Source organism: Lycium barbarum, chromosome 2, assembly GCF_019175385.1.
Source record: "Lycium barbarum isolate Lr01 chromosome 2, ASM1917538v2, whole genome shotgun sequence".
Taxonomy (NCBI): Eukaryota; Viridiplantae; Streptophyta; class Magnoliopsida; order Solanales; family Solanaceae; genus Lycium; species Lycium barbarum.
Window position 1 is genome coordinate 117,119,848 of NC_083338.1, and position 23,940 is coordinate 117,143,787.

A 23,940-nucleotide genomic window follows, 5' to 3' on the forward strand; every position below is an offset into this window, starting at 1 on the left:
AAAAGCCTAAAACCATCATAACCATAACTCAACGAGGCTTGTATTAACTGCATAAAAACGTGACTACTACTCATTAGCTAAAAGCCTAAAACCATCATAAACCATAACTCAACGAGGCTTGTATTAACTGCATAAAAATTGTGCCTCCACTCAGCTCTGTATACACTTCTACTTCACATAACGAGTTTGGTGCTCTAATCCCTCTGTTTTCTGTATCGAATACGAGCCTGCAGAGATAGTATGCTTCAACTGGCGAAAGTGATGTGCTCCCAAAGACAAATTTAATATAAATCCACTTAAATACCATCTTTCATATCAGCCCTCTGTCATAGGAATTCAGAGATACGAGGGATACAAGTCTAGCGGAGGCAAAGATTAGAATTGGGCAAAATTTGAACTTGTGACTTGCACCTTCTAGCTGCAAACTTGCAATCTTATCACTAGACCAAAACCTTGGGTATGAACACAGCCTTAACATCTTATAACTTTCAACCAAGATACTACTTAACAAAAATCATGCAAAAGTTTATCCGCCTACATAGAAGTTAGCGTACAACTTGGCAAAGGGATGATCACCTGAAAGAAGCACTGCACTGCCAAAACTGTTTAAATTGGAAAAGGATAACATAATTCAACCACATATATGTCCCATGAACTATGTGAAATCAATAATTTAGAAAGCACGCTACAAGGACAGACAATTTCTCTAAGGAAAGACAAGATAGTGTTTAAAACAAGAATCTAAGTAAATTTGGGAGGACAAAACATGAGTAAACTATAACCTCAGGCAAAAGGAAACATTGCCGCATGCAACAGAGTGTTTACTTGAAGCATTTTGCATCCAACAGAGCCTCTCCCTCAAAAGGCTCGAAATCTTCAATCATTTGGCTGGCACGCTCCTTCTGGGCTTCATCGTTGATGTCTACTTCCTTCCATTCATATAGCTCCATGTCATAGACTTCATCCATAATGAACTTGGGAATTTCCTTTCCACGGAAAAGCCACAATCCCTTCACCTTGAATGGGGCCTCAGAACCAATGATCAACATCTTACCAAACGCGTACTTGCGTGCCAGATCCATCCTTTGCAGAAAACCACCAACCTTGTTCAAGGTTACAAAGGAGACTGTGTTCTCATCATTGTACTTGTAGTCACAAAACCAGAGAGAATATCCTTCAGGATCATACATGTCCCAGAAACCTGCAGAACATAAAAAGGTACAAGGTAAGGTTACAAGGAACCAGTTCAAGCGTTTTCACTAAATTACAAAATTCCCTCTCCTATAACTAGGTTCTGAACCCCCACCTTTCCCCAAAAAGTTTATACGTGAAACAAACAATGGTCAGAATATAAACTTTACTGTGCAGACTAGTGATTTTTTTTAAGTTCGTTTAGAAAACTATGTCACTCAGATATAGAACATCACACATTTGATCATTCAAAAGAGAGAATCAACTCTGTAAGAAAAGAGCAGACCTCTGGCATCCTTCCTTCAAACAGATTGTAGGTTAAAGAAAAGAAAACTAAACATGCATTTAAAGCAAAGATCTTTAAATGACCCCTGACGGTCAACAGGTCAAGACAAGGCATGCTAAAAAATCTCTCTAAATTTATAATAAGAGGGATAGGTAACATAACAGTAAAAAATAAAATGTACCTTTAACGGCAACCTCACGGAAGTTGGTCTTGGTGTTGGAGTAAAGCCTCTTCCAATCATCCAGAATCATCTTACTTGGAGGCAAGAGATCAAGAGGATTCTTTGGCTTAGGCTTGGGTGCTGCTTCCTCCTCTTCAGGCTTTGCTTCTTCCTTCTTAACCTCTTTCTTTGGCTCAGCCTTGGGTTTTGCAGGTTCCGCTGGCTTCTTGGATTGCGGAGCTGGGACAGATTCAGCTTGTTTCACCTCACCCAATATCTTGCAGAAATTTGGCTGATTAACCACAGTCCAGAAGTATCTCTCCACATGTGGGAACTCCTTGGTAAAGCTCTTCGTCATTATCATCCTAAAACCAATGCTCAAGTTGCAGCCCATGATGATGTCAGCCAATGTGATTGCATGTCCAACCAAGTATGTGTTAGATGCAAGATGGGTGTTCAAAGCACCAAGAGCTCTCTTCAGTGCAGCTACTGCAGCTTCCTCAGCCTTTTTGCAAAACAAGAAGAGTTTCAGTTGAGTAACTTTTTCCAATGGTTCAGAAAAAAATTAATAATGCATAGTACGAGACATACTGGAGGAATGTGTACACCATATCCAAGGCGTGGGTACAACCAACGTGCAATATTTGAATCAATCTCGGTGGCAGAAAAATCATTCCATTGTTCGATTTGAGCCTATCAAGGAGAAAAGGCAAACATCATAAATACAGGAATAAGAATTTCACACAAGAAATTATAATTGCTAGATGAATGAAACTAAGAAACCAAACCAACCTGAAATACTTACATATTCAATCAATGAAGAGCCAAAAAGAGTACTGTCGGGCTTGGATTTAGCAACTAGGAGAATTAGCAAAGGTCAGTGTCAGATTTAACTTTCGTTATATGATCACAGAAGTCAAATAAAAGAAAATGAGACATGGCCTCACCATAACGTGCAATAGCATTGCTCTCAAAAACAGGTCCATCGGGTGTTTCAAGCACAGGAACCTATAGGACAAAAAAACACACCAAGATTAGCAAAATCTTACTGAAGCACATGAAAGACCATTCAGTAGAATAAGACACCTTTCCAATTGGATTCATCTTGATAAACTCGGGTGTCTTGTTAGATACACCCATCTGGAAATCCTTTGCAAGTTCAACCTTTACACCAGTGTACTCAGCAGCAATGAGTGCCTTTGAGGCATTTTTGTTGTTACTTGTTGAGTGCAAAACCTGCAACATACATAACGAAGACAATTCAAATGCTAGTATAACAGTCAAGATATTAAATCCACAACAAACAAACAAACAAACAAAAAAGGTACAAAATTGGGCATGTCATCTGTGCTTATTCTTTAAATCATTTTACAAGTACAAAGTAGCTTAGGGCACTCAAAGCATAATGTCCCCTTTTTGTATAGTAAAAACACTATTTCTCCGTAATAAACAAGCTTGCAAATCACGCTAATTCAAACCCTCAATTCTAAGTTAAATAATAGCCAACAGGCAAAATAATTAACCTCCGCTTAGATTCAAGATGAGATACTTAAAAAAAACATCACAAACACCCAGATGAAGTTATCAAAATAAAGTAGAATAATACTTCAAAAAACCCACAATCAGAAAAGACGAAATATAATAACAGATTCAAGAATCAGCAATAAAGATGACATCTTTTACTTTAAAATCATCAAAAATTGAAAACCCAGATCTATGTTTTACATAAAAAGGAATAATCAAGAAACTTACTAGAGCCATGGTTGCACAAGAGTTGAAACTTGCTCACCCTTTACCAAAAACAAGGAAATTAATTAATAAAATATAAAGAAAATAAAGGGAAACAAGTAGTTCTTGATTCATTCCATAAACCACAATCAAGATCTTGCAATAGGAGAAACAGATCAAAGGAAGAAAGAGAGAGGCTTTACCAAGTGTGCGTGTAACGGCGAAAGAGAGCGATGCGAGAGAAAAGAGGTTTAGGGTTTGGCAGTGTGGTATGTCTATGTCTATATATGTAGTGGACTGGCCCTCGTGGCTCTATAGATCTGGACCCGAATATGCTTTTGTTTGTAATTTTACTTTACTACCACTTGACCATGGGACAATTTTGGAATATCATGCTAAATTTCTTTTCTTTTCGTTTTTTGCTATTTTTTCCTTAAATATCGTGTGTGAACAATATTTAGCAGGCGTTTGGCCATTAAAATCATTTTTCACTTGATTTGGAATTTTGAAGTTGGAGTTAAAAATGGAGTTATGTTTGGTTATAATTTTTGCAAATAATATTCAGTTGTTTTAATGTACTAAAAGTGAAAATAAAGTTTTTGGTTTGGAATTTTCACGGCCAAACGCTAATTCTCAAATAAAGTGGAAAAAAAATTAGGAAAAAAGTAAAAAATTCTCATGCCCAAACGGGTCCTTAATATTTTTGTTGTTAGTTCCTCTCTCTAATTCTGGACTATTTGTTTTGGGTTTTGGTGAACCCTCGAGTATTTACTCTTATTCTTGCATGTTAGTTGCATCGTTTCTCCATTAATTGTGGATTCTTCGATTATTTTTATTGTTCTAGTGTTTAATTTTGGTGAAATCTTGTCTATTTTTACACCTATTATCCTGTGTTAGTGACTTTTGGGTCCGATGATAGTTTAAAGTCATATCCTCGTTTAGGGGCGGAGGCAGGGATAAGGGTGCCAAGGGAATTTCTAGGTTAAAAGTTGGGTCTTTGAACATAGGGACATTGAAGGGTAAGTTGATTGAGTTAGTGAACATTCTTAAGAAGAGGAAGATCAATGTAGCTTGTGTTCAAGAAACCAAATGAAATAGGAACCGAGGCTAAAGATGTAGACGATCATAATGTTATGGCCCGCATTTTGAACGTTTGAATATTTCAAAGTCGTCGCGGAAAGTCAAGGACGAAAACCTTTTCAAATATTACATTAATGCACAAGTCGTTAAGAATACTATTTATGACCATTATTAGTATGAAAATATTGTGAGAGGCTAAGGGCAAGAAGAGAAATTGCAAAATGATCAATAGAAACAATGTGGAAGGTTAGGGGTAAAATGGTCATATTGAGAAAAGTCGAAGGACGAAATGGGAATTTCACAAAAAAAAAATCATGAAGGTTCAAAGGGCCACATTGGCCATGTGTTGGAGAACATAGGGGTCAAAGTGCACATGGCAAGACTTGATTCATCTTTTAATTCAAGGAAAATTTCAAGAAAATTAAAGAATCTTCTAGAGAGGGGGGCATGTGCCCCTCACATGCTTGAATTATATGTATATATATATATATATGAGTGCCTAATTAATTCAATACATGAGAAAAGAAGATAAAACAAAAAAAAAAAAAATAGGGTGAGGGTTCGGCTAGGGGCTGGCCGAAACCAGCCCCTCTATTTTGTTCATCGAGGATCATTTTCTTTTGGTTTTCTTGCTAAGTGGAAGGTGCTTGTTAACATGGTGGAGTTGTTGGAAGAAGTAGAACACTTATATGGATGGTTTATGAGCTTTAACCAAGTGGAAAAGTTGAAGAATGAAGGTAAAGAACTAACCCTCTTTTATGTGTTATGAATGTTGTTGAAGTGTTGTAGTATGTAAAAATGAGTGAAATTTGTGAAATATGTGTGTGTTGATGTGTGGCTGTGTGTATGGATAGTTGCAAGGCAATGATTCAATTGTTTTATTTAGTATTGTGATTGTTGTTTGTGTTATGGGTGATTTGTATATGTTGTAGAATGGAGGAATGGATGGAATGCATGAAAATGTGTATGTAGTGTTGAGGCCGTGTGTGATGTTGTTTATTGAAAGAAGGATGAATTAATTTTATTTAGTATATTAGTTTTGTCGTTGTGGATTTTATAACGCAAAAAGAAGGTTAATGATTCAAAGTTGAGATTATAGTAGTTTATGGTTTGTTGTGGAAACTAATGTGAGCCAAATATAGTTCTTGTAATTTTGATAATAATGTGGTAAAAGTATGGTTTGTTGGTATAGGTTGTGAAATTTTGGAGAAAGAAATGTGTTGTGATGGTTCCTATGGAAGTTGGAAGGTTTTGGATTCTATGGTGCGTTGTTTGAATTGTTTGACTATTTTGTGGTTTGTCCGAGGCATTCTTGAACCTTGTTTAAATGGTTTATGTTGGTACTTGAACGTATGAGCGTGGGTGTTGGGTCGATCGTATGCGGTTGATTGAATGAAAACGAAATAGCGTCGAATGGTATAATAAAGAGTTATTAATGTTAGAATGAGCTTTGAACCTCTTATTGGTGTTGTTAATATCATTGTTGGTTTGGCCGGGTTACATTCCCGGATGGTTGTTGTTGATTTGGGGCCGAGCCTTATTCTCGGGATTGGTACACTTACAGAGGAAATGCTGCCGAAATTTCGGTAGCAAAGTGTTTCCTTAAGATTTTAACTCAAAGTATACTAATGAAAGTTTTGGTAAAAATGACCAATTCGCAGATTTCGACGAGATTGTGACGTGAATTTGGGATAGCAAAAGGAGCGGAAAGAGGTATGTAAGGCTTCACCCTTCTTTCTATGGCATGTCTTAGTTGTAATAAGTTGGGTACGAGCCTCGGGGACAACTCGGTTCCCCGGAATCCGCACCTAAAGTTTTCCACTTTCTGTTCAATAGAATTGAACTAGAAAGGGTGACAATTGTTGGAAAACTCTCCTACACCCTTAGAACTTGTATAAATGGGACCCGATTACCCTAAGACCCTCACAAGTAACGCTATGACACGTAACATACGTAAATTGTATACGCTACCTCATCCGGCCCGAGGTGGGCCCGTTACTCTCGGATTTTTCTATAGTCGTGGTTGACTTACTTGAAGTAAATCCAAAGGGGACTTTTGATCCCAATCTCGTTACCGAATGATAAGTACTATGACTACTCTAACGAGAATGTTTCTATGAGGATAATGATAATGACAATGTTAGACAAGAGAATGTACCTTTGACAAGTACGACCGGGACGACTCTATGACTAAGATGACTAAGCTAAGTATCTTATGTAAACATGAAAGTGATACACAAATTTTTGAATCGAAATTATATTTCCTAGCTATATCTTCATTTTCTCTGACTCCAAAGCCTATGACGGTCATCTATGATGCCCACGATTTCATTCTACGGTTACTGTAATACTATTCTCCGTTGATAGTCTCGCCTTAAAATACTTGTTCCTTCAAGGTGAGACAAAGCTATCACTAGCATTCCATAACGTAATCGGAGGTCACCGACCTTACGTCACTCCGATGGATGCATGATTTTCCTTGGCGCTTGTGTGCTTATATGATATATGTATATGAAACAGGTATATGTGTATGGATATGTATATATAAGTAAGATAAGTAATTGTATATGAGACGTGTATATGTAATAAAGATAAGCAAATGTATATGTATATGTGTATGGGGAAAGGGGAAGGGCCACTGTTATATCACCACCTGATTCAGCTGGATTCCATCCTGGACGCGGGATATGGGAGAGCCGTACGCGGCGTCTGTATATATATAATGTATGGTATATGTATGATATGATATGATGGGACACCGTTGGGGAGGGGGTTGGGAGAGCCGATTGTATTCGGCGTCTGTAAATGTGAATAAAAGATACTGTTTACTGAATTGTACTGTTTTCTGTATACGAGAATAAGGGACACCGTGGGGGTGGAGCCGATTGTATTCGGCGTCTGTAAATGTGAGCAAAAGGTACCGTTACAGAAATGTACTGTTTTCTGCACACGAGAATAAGTAATATGTAAATGTTAATTCCTATGCTTATGAAAAGAAACGTTTCAAAGACGAAAGGACAAGCCTACATGACAGCCGGCCTGAAAAGGGGCCTTCCTATGTACAGGTTACTTCCTTGCCTCGTTATATGCCCTGTGACTCCGTGATACTATTAATCGTACTCTATGTTACTGCTTGTATTATTTTCCATGCCTTACATACTCGGTACACTATTCGTACTGACGTCCCTTCTTGTGGACGCTGCGTTTCATGCCGCGCAGGTCAGCAGACAGGTGGACTTGATCTTTAGGAGCTTACCAGCAGTACTCTACAGTGCTCCAGTTGTTTCGGAGCCTCACTCCAGCGGTACTATTTTGTGTATGTATATCCGGGCACGACAGTATTCGGCCCTTTCTATGTTTAAGTGAACTATGTCTAGAGGCTCGTAGACAGATATGTACAATCAGTCAGGTACGGTTAGATATATGGTGTCTTGGCATGGTTGTTGTATAAAGTGATAACGAAGTTTACTAGTCTATGTTCATAATGACGCCGCTAATGTTAATGTTCAAAAAAACAATGGCACTGCTTATACGGCTTGCTAAGAGATAAAGGTAATATGATAGACAAGGGGTGCTCGGTACAAGTATCGGGTACTCGTCACGGCCCCTAGTCGGGTCGTGACACATAAATTGTGGTATTCAGGGAAAGAGGTGTAAGAATGGAGCATTTTAGTAGACAGAGAACTCAGGGAGCAGGGTGTGGAGGTTAGGAAGGTGAGTGATAGGATGATGGCCATTAAGTTAATTTTAAGAGGATTAACCTCTAACATAATTAGTGCATATGCGCCGCAAACAAGTTTGGACGAGGAGGTCAAAAGGCGTTTTTGGGTGGAGTTGGACGAGGTTGTGAGAGGTATCCAGTTTAATGAGAAACTAATTCTAGGAGGACATAAGGACCACTTTACAGGATACTGTGATGTCCAATGTGGTTTCGGCTTTAGGAATAGAAATGAGGAGGAATTTCACTTTTAGACTTCGGGAAAGCTTTCAAGTTGGTCATAGACAACTCAAGATTCGAAAAGAGGGAGGAGCATTTGGTAACCTACTGTAGTGCGATGGCTAAAACTCAGATAGATCGCCTGCTCTTGAGGAAGTGCGATAGAGATCTTTGCAAGGACTGTAAGGTTATCCCGAGCAAAAATCTCACGACACAACTGTTAGAAAATTGCAGGAAGTTCGAAGCTGGCTTTGATAGTGTATTCACCATCCTTAAAGAGTTTAAACCTCCCACTATAATTGCTGCATGGATTTGGCAGAACTCTTCAAGGATTTACAAAGCCACTAAAATTCGAATATCAGCAACAAATTCGAATTTCCCACAAGAACAGAATGTTGTGATTTGTAGTGAGTGACTGAAAGAGAGAGCGAGAGAGAGAGAATATGATACATATTTTTTGTTTTGGAATAATCAGGTATTTATAATATCTAAGTGTCAGTTCAGACCAACAGACTTGAACCCTTTAGGAATAGACACCTTTTAGTTTAAAACATTTTAGGAATAAGTACCTTTTTAATTACAACCAGCCATTTTAATAATTAAAATTGACTGAAAATATATTCACCAAATCCTCTTCTCAGTACTTCCCCATCAGTAACACTAACTAATACTAATAATCCCACGCATATTAGTGATTGATGATGTTTTATGAGATTTATGCATATGGTATGTCTTTTTCGAGTTGAACCTTCTAGTTGTTAAATGATTCAAATCCTTGTCGAAACTGAAAGCGGTTAAAATTCTATAGAACTACAATTCCTTAATGACAAAGACAAAAAAATCTTTATTATACACATAAATTATACCAACTTCACAAGTTGTTCACTGTGAGTTTTAGCACCCGATTATGACCTTGTGCTACCTCCTGAATTCATGAACACTTTACCAAGTTTGTCTCTCAACTTTGGCCAAAGCGGCACCACTTCAAGTGTTTATATAAGTGAAGTTTCAAAACAAGTCCTTATGTTGGACTTACCAAGTCATTACGTTGGACTTTACTTAGTTCTTAGCCCAAACTCTGAATTCTTCATTAAGAGTACTTTTGTATGCACCCTCATTTTCGTAAATACTAATTTGTAGTACTTGCTAACAGTCACAGAATAACTTGTTGTATCCTTTTGAACCTTTAGTATTTTTGTAAAGCAATAATAGAGGTAAGGTTCCTATTACCTGTGACAATTAAGGTTCCTATTACTTGTGACAATTAAGGTTTCTATTACCTGTGACAATTTAATTACCTTACCATAGCATTCGTTGTGTGCCTTATCATATACTTCGCGAGTCCTTTTGTAAGTGAGACGCAAGGTCGTCCTTAGACTTTATATAAACAATTGTGATAATTCCTTCCGAAATCAGTTGTCTTATACTCATATCTTAAAGCAATAAGTCTATATTTTTCATTGTATATCTTATTAAATACCTTAGACATAGTTGCTTGACTACGCAGTGCAAGAGGATAATGGTTGGCATCGCTTGTGGCCACAATTCTACATCCTACAATAAATTTCTTAGCCATTCTGCCTTTCTACCTGCAACTGCCAATGCAATAAACACAGATTCCATAGCGGAATGAGTGATAGACGTCTATTTTTTATAAGCTCATGAAATCGCTCCTCCACCCAAGGTGAAAATCCATCCAGATGTTGACTTGTTATCACAAATATTAGTTATCCAACTAGCATCTCAATATCCATCTAAAACAAAAGAAAATCTTTTGTAACACAAAGCAAATTCTTTTGTTCTTTTAAGATATCGAAGTAACCTAACTATACGTCTTTAATGATCATTACTTGGATTATGAGTATATCTTGACAACTTACAAACTGTAAAAGCAATGTCCGGCATAGTGCAATGCATAGCGTATATTAAGTTGTCGATTGCACTAGCATAATCTAATTGACTAATAGATCTTTCGGAGTTCTCAATCCACTTAATGGAAGCATCAAATGGAGTATTAAATTTGGAAAGAGTCTTATCAATATAGTGAGATTTTTTTTCTCTCTATGTAGTGAGATTGACATAAAGCAAGACCCCCGCTATCTTTTTAAACTTTAATACCTAGGATAGTATGAACCTCTCCCAAATCTTTCATTTTAATTTGACAAGTTAAATATTTCCTAGTTTATTATATGCCTTCACTATCGGTTCCTATAATTAGCATGACATCAACATAAAGACATACTATCACTCCATAATTCTTTGTGAATTTGGAATAAATGCATTTATTCGCTCCATTGTGTTTAAAACCATTTGATAATATAACATCATCAAATTTTTCATGCCACTGTTTTGGAGCCTGTTCTAACCTATACAATAATTTTACCAATTTAGAAACCTTCTTCTCATTTCCTGGAATTACGAACCCTTTCGGTTCCTCCGTGTACACTTCGTCATCAAGATCACCATTTAAAAATGATGTTTTAACATCCATTTTATTGACATATTGTTCAAAGTACTTGAGTTGGTCTCTAAAATGGAAATCTAGAAAGACTTTGTTACACCCCGTACTTTTATACATTAAGTTTCTTCGTGAGTTGGTTGTTTTAGATTTGAGACACAAAATTATCTTCGAGGTTTCATAAGATTAGACATGTTCATCTTGAGTATATAAGGGTTTAAGTTCATGCTTAATATGTGATGGAAGGATTAGGGGTTAAACAAATCGACGAGAATGCATTTCGGGAAAGTGGGGCTTACAATTGGATATACGGACCGTATATCTGGTTAACCCCCACCGAAATTAATAATTGAGGGGTGAGCCACTGTTGGAATTTTACGATCTAATTACACGGACCGTATAATCTTTACGGTCAGTAAAAGTGGACCGTAAATCTAAGTCAGTGCCAGCTTCTTCTTTTTTATATATTTCGTACCCTTCTCATTTTCCTTATTTCCTCAGACCCCAAACACTTGTAGAGTCTCTCAAACATATGTGATCAACCTCCCCAACTGAAGTTAAGGAATTCAAGTGAGAATCAAGTGCCAAAGGGTTCCAAAGAGTTGTTGAAGCTTGTTTCTCCTTCTTGTTATAGCTTTTGAGGATGCTTCAAGGTGAATTAATCTTGGAATTGAAGTGTTCATGAGTTCTTAAGGTAAGATTCCATCTTATTTTCATGTTTATGTGATAGTTATGCTAGGTTTTGAGGGAAAGAAATTGGAGGAAAGGTTCAAACATGAACTTGAGTTATTTTGAGTTATAATCTAATTTGAGCCATGATTGTTAGTGTGTTTTTGAGTAAATTATTGTTGTATGGATAATAGTTGATGTTGAGATTGTGTTGAGGTTGTTATACTTGGTGTATTTGGAAGAAGGAGGTGTATCGGTATCGTATGTGAAGCGTATATCGGACTATTTGATTGTACATCTCTAAATGTTAACGATATGAGTTTAAAGAGGATCATATGAGGTTGCTGTGTTGATTGTTGGTTATTGGATGGGTTGTGATGATTAAGAAATAGGGGAAATGCTGCCCGTTTCGTTTTAGAATCAATTTATCACTTGATATACGTGAAATACTAATACCAACTAAGCTTGTAAATGCCTTCCTCTGTTATAGGAATGGAGTACTAGTTCGATGGATTCATTATGGGATTGTGTGGACGACTTGAGGTACTAACTTTCCTTATTTTGGCATGATCCTTATGAATGAAACGTAAACGTAACACTTCTCCATAATGAATCTATTCTTAGCAGTTAGGGATGTTCTATGTTGATTCATGTTACAGTAATATTGTTCTTAGTAAGTTGTTTTTTAGATTCAGTATGCTTCATAGAGGCACATGTTGATGACAATGCTATTTCATAATGATGATCGGAGGTGAAATGACCTTATGTCACTCCGACAGATTCAGGATGCACTCTTATCATATTCATGCATTACATTATATATATATATATATATATATATATGACGCTGGTCAAGCTTCTGTGGGCATAATCATCATCGTATGACCTGCTGATCCGGTGGTAGTGCGTACGATGATGATTATGCCCACAGAAGCTTGACAAGCGTCATATATATATATATATATATATATATATATATATATATATATATATATATATCATTAGCCCTCATATACGCATATATACAGTACTTATGCATATCATTGGCCCTCAGAGGCAGTTCATATGTACAGGTTGCATTCCTTTTATCCCATGTATTTTTATGTCTTCCTTATGCATATATATATATATATATATATATATATATATATATATATATATATATCATTAGCCCTCATATACGCATATATACAGTACTTATGCATATCATTGGCCCTCAGAGGCAGTTCATATGTACAGGTTGCATTCTTTTTATCCCACGTACTTTTATGTCTTCCTTATGCTACTTTCAGGCCTTACATACTCAGTACTTTATTCGTACTGATGCCTCTTTCACCTGGGGGACGCTACATTTCATGCCCGCAGGTTCAGGTAGACAGGTTGACGACCGGCCTCAGTAGGTTGCCATCTAGCTGATATTGGAGCACTCCACTTATCCCGGAGTTGCTGTCGTGTTTTGGTATGTTATATTTTTGTTGCATATAAGGGTAAGGCGGGGCCTTATCCCGACCTTATTATGGCATGTACTCTGGTAGAGGCTTGTAAACAGTTGTGGTACAGTTAGAGTTGTATGGCCCTCTCAGCCTATATTTTGCTGTACAGGTGTCCATAATGGCCTTGTTGACCCGTACAGTTTTATCCAGCATGGTTATATACATATATCCTTTTGGGCTCACTCTTTTTCAGTATAGTTCTCTTATGATCTAGCAGGTTGCCATCGGATGACCCTCATGGTCCACCGTTGTTCATGATTATGATATGAAAGCATGATTAGCGGTGCTCGGCAGGTAGGGATTGAGTGCCCGTCATGGCCCTCCGATTGGGGTCGTGACAGACTTACTACTAATAACTTCTATGTTCTCATTTGATAAGTAACATCGAATAATATTAAACTCCCAAAAAGGCAGCTACTATAAAGTAAAGGCAGCTACTATAAAGTAAGGCAACAAGGAAAGGATATAAGCGTTAATACCTTCTCACTACTTGGTAATACGAAATATCTCCAAATCTCATTACCTATTTGTCAATATCTAAAGACATAGTCGACCTATTCTCCACCTAACAAATCAATAACACTCAACTACATACTTCGATTCATCAATATCTCATATATTAGGTACTACATCTTTTTTTTTTCTTACATGAGGTTGTGTCTATCGCATTGGAAAACCTATCCATCTTAACAATATTCTATTAAGCCTAATAAGATTTCGACAGAATTTTCCCTGTAATCAGGATTCAGGACTACGTCATTTTACACCGGTCTCAAAAGATCAACAATCACACCCTACGGTCACCATAAATATACACCTACTATTGAATTCCAAGCGACTTCGTACCATCCATCACATTAAACAATACAACCAACGTGTGCTCCATAGCACCATTGTTCACATGGTTAGCAACTGCAACAAGAACTAAAGTCGTTTCCATGCGGCACGAATAACGAATACGCCAGAATGATCCTAAAGATAAGATCAAGCTCTACAGCACAATCTAGAATCAAGAGAGTAAGAAACAACTATAATGTCCTGGTAGTCATACATCCATACAGGTAGCTATTTTGCATAAAAAGACTCCACTAGACACAGCTCCACAGACAATCCTAAGACACTTCTAAGCCTAGGCTCTGATACCAAGCTTGTCACGCCCTAAAATCGACCCTGGACGCAACAGGCATCCGATGCTATGAGCAATACCGAAAGCACCTTATAAGATCAATCAATATCTATTCTCTTTCAATAGTCTTTAAAGATTCATTTAAACAAGTCATAAATAGCTAAACGTAAACATGCTCAACTTATTAAAATCTGCGGAAGTCTAATATAGATACTCAATCGTAAAACGTAGCAAAATGCCTCAATAGGTCATACGAAACTTTCAACATCTACCTATAATCTGACAACTATCTATGGAGTTTCTAAGATAACTAAATGAATAGTCTAACTTCGGGACGCAGCCCGGAAACTCAACACAATAAACTAAAGTAGAGAGGTATCCCACGAACAAGTATGTGGGCTCACCAATAAGTCCGGAAAGCATCAAGTTCTCCTACTCTGTATGCGTGTCACAAACCTGCTTTTCTTCGTCACCTAATGTACTATCAGAAACAACAATGGTATGCCTGATTACTGGGTACTCAGTGAGTGTCTAAGGGGAAATAGTTAATAAATCCAAAATAAGATGATACGGTAAAACTTGTGAATCAATAGTAGTACAACAGTTCAAAAGTAGGAGATAGAGCAACAATCATCAACCTTAATAGAACTTCATATGATCAACCAAATAGACAAGAAATATACCAATTTCAACCTGTCAAACCTTTCACCACATTAAGTCTTTTAATCAAGAAATCATGAGCATCACAAGCCACTCACAAGCAACTAAAAGATCAATACATGCCGAATCACGGGCGAACAATCATTCAATACACCGGGGCTATTATCTCACGGAGGCTAATCGTCCCCTGGACTAGCACAGTAATGGATGCACCGGGCTACATGCCTCGGAGGTCAATCGTCCTCTGGACTGGCATAATAATAGATACACGGGGTTGCTTGCCTCAGAGGTCAATCGTCCTCTGGACTGACACATCAATACTCGTATCGATACATTATGATTCATAACGGCTAATCGTCCTCTGGACTAGCCCAGCTTGCCCATACAGGCCAAAACACAAATAATTACAATCATGACATATAACCGAATAATCAATCATGGCTTATAGCCGAATTCACTTCTCAAACCATCTTCTCACAATAGAGGTATTTCATGTCACCTTCTAATTAGAAATCATGTTCAAATCACCTATTCAATTTCAAGAACATCCATTCAAGGCATAACGCATTTAAAACTTCAGTCTTTTAGAAAATAAATTCAATCATCCCATAATAGGCATGCCATTTTAGTTCGTTTAAGGTTCGATGCGGGCTTGACCCTACACACGCATGACCTTATTAAAAATCATCTCACATTTTGAAAATAAATTCGAAGAAAGCATCCACCAAACCAAGAGTTTTCAGTCATGTTCATATTTGAAAGAAGGTTTTCAAGACACATGTATTCATACACACACATAAAACAAGAAGAACACACTTTAATACATTTCAATAAAGTTGTCATGCTTCAAAGAAGATTTTCAAGACGTAGACATACATAAGAAAACATTTTCAAAAGTAGACATACCTCAAATACCACTCAAACGTAATTCCCAAGGTTCAACAATCACATTACAATGGTTTTAGATGAGAAAAATTAGAACTTTAATCGTTTCTTTAAGTTTTCTTGAAATTTAAAAAACTAGGGCTTTTCTAAGCCTTAAATCTTGTTCTTGAATCTTATGGGAATCATTGGTGGATTCTAACCTCTTATTTTACTCTATACTAGTTCAAACTTCAATAATAATCTCATATAAATCAGAAGTCTTACCTTTTGATGGAATCCCAAACGCCCTCTCTGTTCTTCTTTCCTTTAGTTTTCAAGAATCTAAGCTTTGAGAAGATAAACTAGTGTTAATTGTTGTTAGATTGAGGTAACAATCATAGGGTTTGATTAATAACTTACCTTATAGGTTTAGGGGAAGTTCTAAGGTATTTTCTCCTCAAAAAGCCAACCAAAAATGAAGTGGGATTGAAACTTTCACGAAAATCCCGTTCTTCTACAATTTCTAATGAGTTGGGGATGTTACGCAGCATATGCGGTCGCATTATGAGTTTGCGGCCGCATCCTAGTTGCATACGAAAACCAGTAACATTCGAAAATCGTCCTGAGATGCGAAGTGAGTTTGCGGCCGCATTCCAGCCGGCGTCCCTGATAGGTTTCAGTAAAACGGGCATAACTTTTTTCTCACAACTCCGTTTGAGCTCCACCTTATATCGTTGGAAAGGTATTTCAAAGGGCTATAAGTATCATGTGTTAAGTTTTCTCAAATTCCTAAGGTAACTACCCAAAACCTAGGCATAAGTATGAGATCCCCCAGACTTAGATGAATTTAAGAGCTCTTATGAACTTCACTATTTGGTTTGACTTCAAATCGACTATTTCTCACCCGAATTCATATGTCTAAATTGTCACATTATCACTCATTTAATACACACCTAATCTGGATTTACAGAGTGTTACGGGGGGGGGGGGGGGGAGGTAAATCTACCAATACCCATATATCGTTTGATATAAGAGAATTCATTTCATCGTTTACAGCTTCTTTCCAGAATGTTGAATCCCTTAAAGTCATTGCTCCGTTGTAAGTCTTAGTATCCTTTTCTATATTCATAATGATAGGTATTTTATTTAATACATTATCTCTACTCCCCTCAACTAAGAAAACTATAGCTTGAGACGAATAAAATCGGCATCTACGTTCTTCTCTTTTCTTACTCTTTACTTGTTCTAGGTTCACAAGGAAATTCAAGAGCCTTTCTTTTATTTGAAGAAGAATTAGGATCAAAATAGTTATTCAAAGTTGTTGCATTATCATGTGTCACTGTAGGACGATCTAGGGTCACTATACGATTAGTAATTTCAGAATCTCCTTGTGAATTGTTTAATTCACCAATAAACTTTATTTCCAAGAACTCAGCATCTTTAGACTCAACAATAACTTTAGACTCAATGTTCAATAATCTATATGCCTATGAGTTCTCGGCGTATCTTACAAATATGCTTTTAATTCCTCTAGGTCCTAATTTTGTTCTTATAGAATCTGAAATTCTATAATAGGCTAAGCATCCCCATAACCTTAAGGAATTTAAATAGGCTTTCTTCCTTTCCATAATTCATATGGAGAAACTTTTTAAATTTCTTTGAAGGTATCCTGTTATGCACAAAACAAGCCGTTAACATGGCTTCCCCTCCCTCACCCCCACCCCCCAATCACACACGCACGCGCACACAAACACAAGCTTGTCCATAACTTAGCATGTAAACGCATGTCATTAACCAATTCTATCAACATTCTATTTTTTCTTCCAGCAATACCATTTTGTAGTGGGGTATACGGTGCAGTAACTCGGTGAATCAAACCATTTTCTTCCCTAAAATTAGAAAAATAATTTAAAAAATATTCACCTCCTTTATCGCTACGTAAGATTTTCTACTAATTCAGTGTAACCCTTAAACATATCCAATGCTTGATCTTTTGTTTTCAATAAAAAAAAACATTTGTATCTAGAATGATCATCTATAAAAATAATAAAATATCCATTTCTACCTATAGTTAAATGACCATTCAATTCACATATATGATAATACACAAGACCAAGTAAATCACTAGTTCGTTCTCTTGAATGAAAAGATTTTTTAGTCATTTTTGCTTACATGCATATTTCATAGTTTTTATCTTCTCCTCTTACACAAGGTATTAACCATTATTTGACATAAACTTTACACCTTCAAAATTAACATATGAAAGTCTAGCATGTCATAAATTAAAAGATGACTCAATCATGTAAGCAGAAGCTTCAAATTCATTAATACTTAATTTGAACATGCCCTCACAAGAATAGCCTTGTCCTCTAAATACACCATTCTTAGAGAAAAAATAATCTTTTTTGCCTCTATAACAACTTTGAGGCCTTTTTTACATAATAAATTAGCAGAAATTAAATTCTTTCTAACATCAGGAACATGATGAACATTTGTTAAAATCAACCTTTTTTCAATGTTTCTTTTCCAAGTACCTTGACAATGTCTTGATTCCCCACCAAAGTCTTTTCATCATTGATTGCAACTTCATAGTGCTTGAAAAAACTTGTCATTGCACACATGAATGGTAGCACCAGAATCATACCACAAATCTGCAGATTCCAGAGTCGCTACAATATTTCATTCGGTCACCATACTCATAGTTAAATCAGAAAAAGTAGAAATCATAGCAATAATATCTGAAGAAGAAGCTTGTTGTTCTTCAACATTGTTCACTTTTTTTTCTGTCCAGCGTTGCCTTCATTCTTCTATCTCTTGAAACGTCTGTTGTCTCTCTTAAAATGACCCTTCTTACCATAATGATAACATGACATGTCTTTTGATTGTTAGAAAAAATTTTGTTGGAAGCCTCAATTTTTTTTCCAGCATTGTTTCCAATTTTTTCAAAATTGTTTTGTCCTGCTAGACTCAACATTATTCACTTTTGAACCAGTTTCTGAAGCATACTTACTTTTACGTTTCCGTGTTTCTTCCTCAATTCAAATATGCTTCGTCAACTAATCTACATTAGAGTCTTCGGAAGAATGTAATAATTTCTTCCTATGGTCATTTCAAGTGAATGGCAATTTTGCAAGTATTGCAGTCACTTGAAGAAATTCAGAAACATCAACTTAAAAAAATTTGAATCTAGAAATCAAAACAAGCAACTCATATACTTATTCCGTGATAGATTTTTCATCAATCATTTGAAATTCAAAAAAAAATTGATACCAAGAAATTTGTTTGTTCCTTATTTCATAGAGGTATATTTTAGTTCCACGACTTTTCAGATTTCTTGTGGTGATTTGATAGGACGAAAAAAATCATATAAATGAGACAAAGAGTTTAAAATAAAGCCTCTGCAGTGCACCTCGTTGTCTTCACATTTTTTGCGTGCTGCTTAAATCTCCTCAGTGTCATTTTCAGTTGGTTCTAGAATGTAGTGAGATCAGTCATGATCAAATTCGCCATGCCCAGTTCGGTGAGAAAAAACAACAACTTATCTTTCCAGCGGGTGAATTTTGTGCCATCAAAATGATACAACTTGAAATCTTCAATCATCTTATTGAGAATGCTATCAACTCCAGTGCCCTCCACTGCAATAAAATTTAAATTCTTTAAGATTGTTAAAAATACAGGGATTTCGAAACTGGCTTTGATAGTGTATTCATTGTCCTTTAATAATTTAAGCCTCCCACTATAATTGGTGAAGCGATTTGGCAAAATTCTACCAGAATTTACAAAGCCACAGAAACTTGAATATCAGCAATTAATTCGAACTTTCCACAAGAACAAAATGTTGTGATTTATAGTGAAAGTGAAAGAGAGAGAAAAAAATCTTATACATAGTTTTTGTTTTGAAATAATTAGGTATTTATATACCTAAGTGTTTGTTCAAACCAACGTATACTTGAACCTTTTAGGAATAGCCACCTTTTAATATAAACCTCTTAGGAGTAGGTGCCTTTTTAATCACAATCAATCATTTTAATAATTAAAAATGACTATAACTATATTTACCAAAATCTCTTCTCAATACTTCCCCATCAATAATACCAACCAATACAAACAACAATATAAGCTCATTGTTATTGAATTAGGTGTCAAGAGAACGAAGAAGAAAAGGGTTGCTTGACTAGTTGAGCATTAGATGAGGACCTGCATGTGGCCAAAGCTTAGGAGATTGGGGAGACGTTGGGGGCTCTGGGGGAGTAGTGGGGACGCATATAGTATGTGGGCTAGAACAACTGGTTGCATCAGGGAAGTAGCTAAAGAGGTGTTAAGGGTCTCAAAGGGTAATCTAGGTAGGCATAAAGGGGGATTGGTGGTGGAATAGAGAGGTCCAAGGAAAAGTGGAAGCCAAGAAGGTTACGTATGCGACGTTTGTGGACAGCTTAGACGAGGAGGTAAGATGAGGAATAGGGAGAGGTATAAAGCGGCGAAGAAGGAAGTGAAGCTAGCAGTCACAACGGCTAAAGCAGCAACTTTTGAGCATTTGTATGAAGAGCTCGAGTATAAATGTGAGAATAGAAAGTTGTATAGGCTCGCCAAGGCGAAAAAAAGGAGGGTCCGCGACATGGACCAAGTGAAGTGCATCAAGGATGAGAATAACGAAGTGTTGGTTGAAGACGCGCACATTAAACGGAGATAGCAGGCGTACTTTCATAAATATGTGGATATTTTTTAATTTCAAATTCAAAATAGCTATTTGTAAATTTAATTGTCAAAAGGGTGTGAAATTAATCTCGTTTAGATCGAAGCCGTTCCTTTTTAGTGGTTTGGCTACATTCAGCTAGTGTGGTGGAATTACTTTGGTTATTAACTTTGGTGAAGACTGAAGACAAACTTAGAAAGTCAACTATTCGGCTCTCTCTCCAATATCTTTTTCATTTTGCCTAAATTAATGGATCTCAGCCATCAGGCTAAGGTAAATAATGAGATAATTTCAAACCATTTCAGTAGATTTGTGAATAACAGACTCCAAGTAGGCGTTGGGACATGTGGTTTGAAACCATGAGATAAAACCAGCATTTGGACATGCATTTCATCTCATGATTTCAAACCCTAAATCATCTAAAAAGGCATGATTTGGGGTTTCAAAAAATTTAAATATAAAACTTGACCCATAAGGGGGTAAATATTTTTAGCAATTACTCCCACCAACCATTTACCAAGCTCATTAACTTCCACCAACCTTTATTTATGTCTACCATGTGGGAGGATTATATAAAAGAATAGTTACATTACTATTCATGTAAAATTTTCGTTTTTATTGAACTAAAGTTTGATCAATTGATGTTGTATTTTTTAGAAAGGCCTTCTAGTAGCGTATTAATTTTGTTATGAACTATGACTTACTCATTTGATAAGATTGTATAAGAATTGAGAATGTTTTGATAGTTTTCACAACTTGTGGGGTTTTTATGTCTATAAGAGAGAAAATACAACTTAAGATATCTAAATTACATGTCCAAACATAGTTTCAAATCATAGTTTGAAATCATGATTTCAAACCATGTCCAAACGGCTCCCAAGTAAATTAAGAAAATATAATTTGGAAAAGTAGCTCAAGTAAAATATTAAGCTCCCTCATAAATTTTGAGAGCATAATTTAAAATTTTATTTTCAAATCTTTGTTTGGCCATAAGATTTTGAGAGATTTTGAAAACAAATCTTTAAATTTCAAATTCTGTCTCAAACATGTTTTTGGGCCAAGATCTATATTTTGGCCTTTTCAAAACTTCTAAAAACTTTTTGAGACTTTTGTATCTTATAAAAAAGCCCCATCTACTTATGACCCAACTAATTATATCTACTAGGTCCAACATTAAAGCCGTATCTATCATGTTTTCACAATTAAAGCAGTCTCTTCTACGAATTGAACGAACTAACATGTGCCCAAACAGTAGAAGAAGAAACCCTACGAAAAATTGTTCTGTCAACTGTAGAAATAGGTTGAGAAGATAAAAATGAATTTTTGTATTGTAATTTAAATTGCAGCAGCTAATAAGTGTGTTATTAGCTATTTTTATTAAAATATCATGTTTTACATAATTTGGGATTAGCAAGTATGTATGTTTTGTATGGTTGGATATCTTGTGTAACACCTCGTAAAATCTGTACTAAACCATATTCATGACTCAGAAGGTTAGAAACCCAAGAAGGAGTGTGTTGGAATCAAAAATATGTTTCAGTTCAGAAAACACTGCGTTACGCTACAAGGGATGGACCGTAACATGTGTTACGGACCGTTGTTCATACCGTAACGGGTATGGCTTGAAAAATCACCGTCTCGTAACTTGGAGCAAAGGACGGTTCATCGTTACGGACCATAACACGTGTTACGGCCCGTAACAGTTCGCCGTAACCCAACCTCCAAAATCAGACACTCACTGAAATTTTGACACACGTTACGGTCCAGTGTTACGGACCGTAACACAGTCCGTAACAGTGTCGCGACTGAGACAATTAAAAGACGGGAAATTCAGTTTTATTTCATGAAGTCTCATTCCTTTCAAGTCCTAACATGAAAATTCTCCCCTCTTAACTTCTCCAAGCATCAGCGCAAGCTCCTTAAAAGCATCCTAAGTGAATTCCATCAATTTCCTATGAATCCTTAGTAGGATTTTCATGTTCTTAACATAGGATTTTCAAGAAAACCCGCCTAAAGGGATTCAAGACCAAGGATTAGAATTCTTCTTCCAAGAACAGATTTTTAATACAAGTTTGGAGCATTACCAGGTATGTAGGGTTACTATCTATGTGTGGGAACATCTTTGTTCTTCCCCACGCTTCTTCTTCCATCAAGTATGAAGCTTTATGAAAACTAGGGTTTTTAACCATGTTCGTGATAACCCTAGGTCTATGTTATATTATGTATTAAATTGTTGTAAATTCTTCATTTTGTGTTCTTGATACATCATTTTGATTATTGAAAATCAGTCCGTAATCCATGAAAACCCATACTTTGCATTCCATGGGTTCCTACATGCAAGTTATAAATCATTATGTTTATTTTCAAGAAACACTCTACATGTTTTCACACAAGCTTTACGATATGAACTCATGATTATACTATACTGTTCAAACCCATGTTTTACAAGCTATTTGATATGAACCATGTTTATGTTATATCATTTCAAAACATGTCTACAAGTTATTTCATGAAACCATGTTTACAAGTTATTTCGTGAAATCATGATTACAAGTTATTTACAAGTTATTTCACGAAAACCATGGGTTTCTTAGCCAACTATATCATGTTCATGTTTTTGGGACTTGCGCAAATTACCGAGAAAGCTCAGATAGCCTGAAACTACGTAGCCACCGTAGAATAACGATCGCTCCGCCCAGTTAGGACGATTCCTTAATTTTCTACTGAATGGATTCCATCAGGCACATTACACCTTATACCCTGGCAAGGTATGGGGGCTCTGCTGGTCCGGCGAGGTACCAGACTCTATGTACCCACGTGGTGATATCATGTTGTCAGTTTATGCAATGCTCTCCCTCTTACCATGTTTTAATATATGTATTTATGCTCATGTTCATGTCCAGGTTTTCAGTTTCACTTCTTATCATATTATTCCATGTCCCGTATTATTTCTTTCAGTTGCTTTACATACCAGTACATTCAATGTGCTGACGTCCTCTTTTATTTCCCGGGGGCCTGCATTTCACGATGCAGATACTGATTTACAAGACGATGCATCTGCTTAGTAGGACTTCACACTTATCAGCTTTTGGGTGAGCCCCATCTCTTCCGAGGTTTAGACATTTATTATTTATTAATTTTCATAATAAGATGTGCATTTAAAGGTATGCTGGGGCCTTGTCCCGACGGGTATGTTTTCATGTTCAGACTTATGTTAGAGGTTTCGTAGACTAGACAAGTCAGTTATGTTATGTCAGACTTTCGGAGTCGTATAGCCATTTTTGGCTCATTCATGTTATTTCCGCACTCGTGTTTAAACAAGTATTTTTATTAAGTATCATGACCTGTTACGTTTTATAAAAGTTCATCATGCATTCACGTTATATTCCGCTCATGTTATGCCTCATGATGATTCAGCAAGCCATGTGGTTCGCTCGGTCACATGCAATAAGACATCGAGTGCCGTGTTTCGCCCAGGCCATGGTTCGGGGCGTGACATCTTGATAGTTTTTAGAACTTATGGGTTAATGTTTCATGTTTTTCAAAATCAAAAGTAAAATATGTTTTGAACAACTATGGCCAAACATATTTTCAA

At 36.5% G+C, this 23,940-nt stretch overlaps 1 protein-coding gene across 2 annotated transcripts; it reads right to left on the minus strand.

Moving 5' to 3' along the window:
* Positions 1–572: 572 nt before the first annotated feature.
* LOC132626884 (elongation factor 1-gamma 2-like) lies at positions 573–3,687 on the minus strand. 2 transcript variants are annotated; one of them, XM_060341908.1, is made up of 8 exons: positions 3,569–3,687; positions 3,390–3,427; positions 2,724–2,873; positions 2,585–2,645; positions 2,443–2,495; positions 2,229–2,330; positions 1,659–2,142; positions 573–1,201 (listed from the first exon to the last, which is right to left on the minus strand). In XM_060341908.1, the coding sequence occupies exons 2-8, from the start codon at positions 3,396–3,398 to the stop codon at positions 822–824; spliced, it is 1,239 nt and encodes a 412-aa protein (XP_060197891.1). In that variant the 5' UTR covers positions 3,399–3,427; positions 3,569–3,687; the 3' UTR covers positions 573–821. The 2 variants fall into 2 exon arrangements, with proteins under 2 accessions (XP_060197891.1, XP_060197892.1); XM_060341909.1 differs by lacking the exons at positions 3,390–3,427; positions 3,569–3,687 and having other exon boundaries at positions 2,724–2,897.
* Positions 3,688–23,940: the final 20,253 nt, after the last annotated feature.

Bases quoted from the DNA above. Each gene is read 5' to 3' on its own strand.
- LOC132626884 (XM_060341908.1), bottom strand. The intron at 2,331-2,442 runs GTAAGTATTTCA...TCTCCTTGATAG, and splicing joins GCTCTTCATTGATTGAATAT to GCTCAAATCGAACAATGGAA. The intron at 1,202-1,658 runs GTACATTTTATT...TATGTTCTGCAG, and splicing joins CCGTGAGGTTGCCGTTAAAG to GTTTCTGGGACATGTATGAT.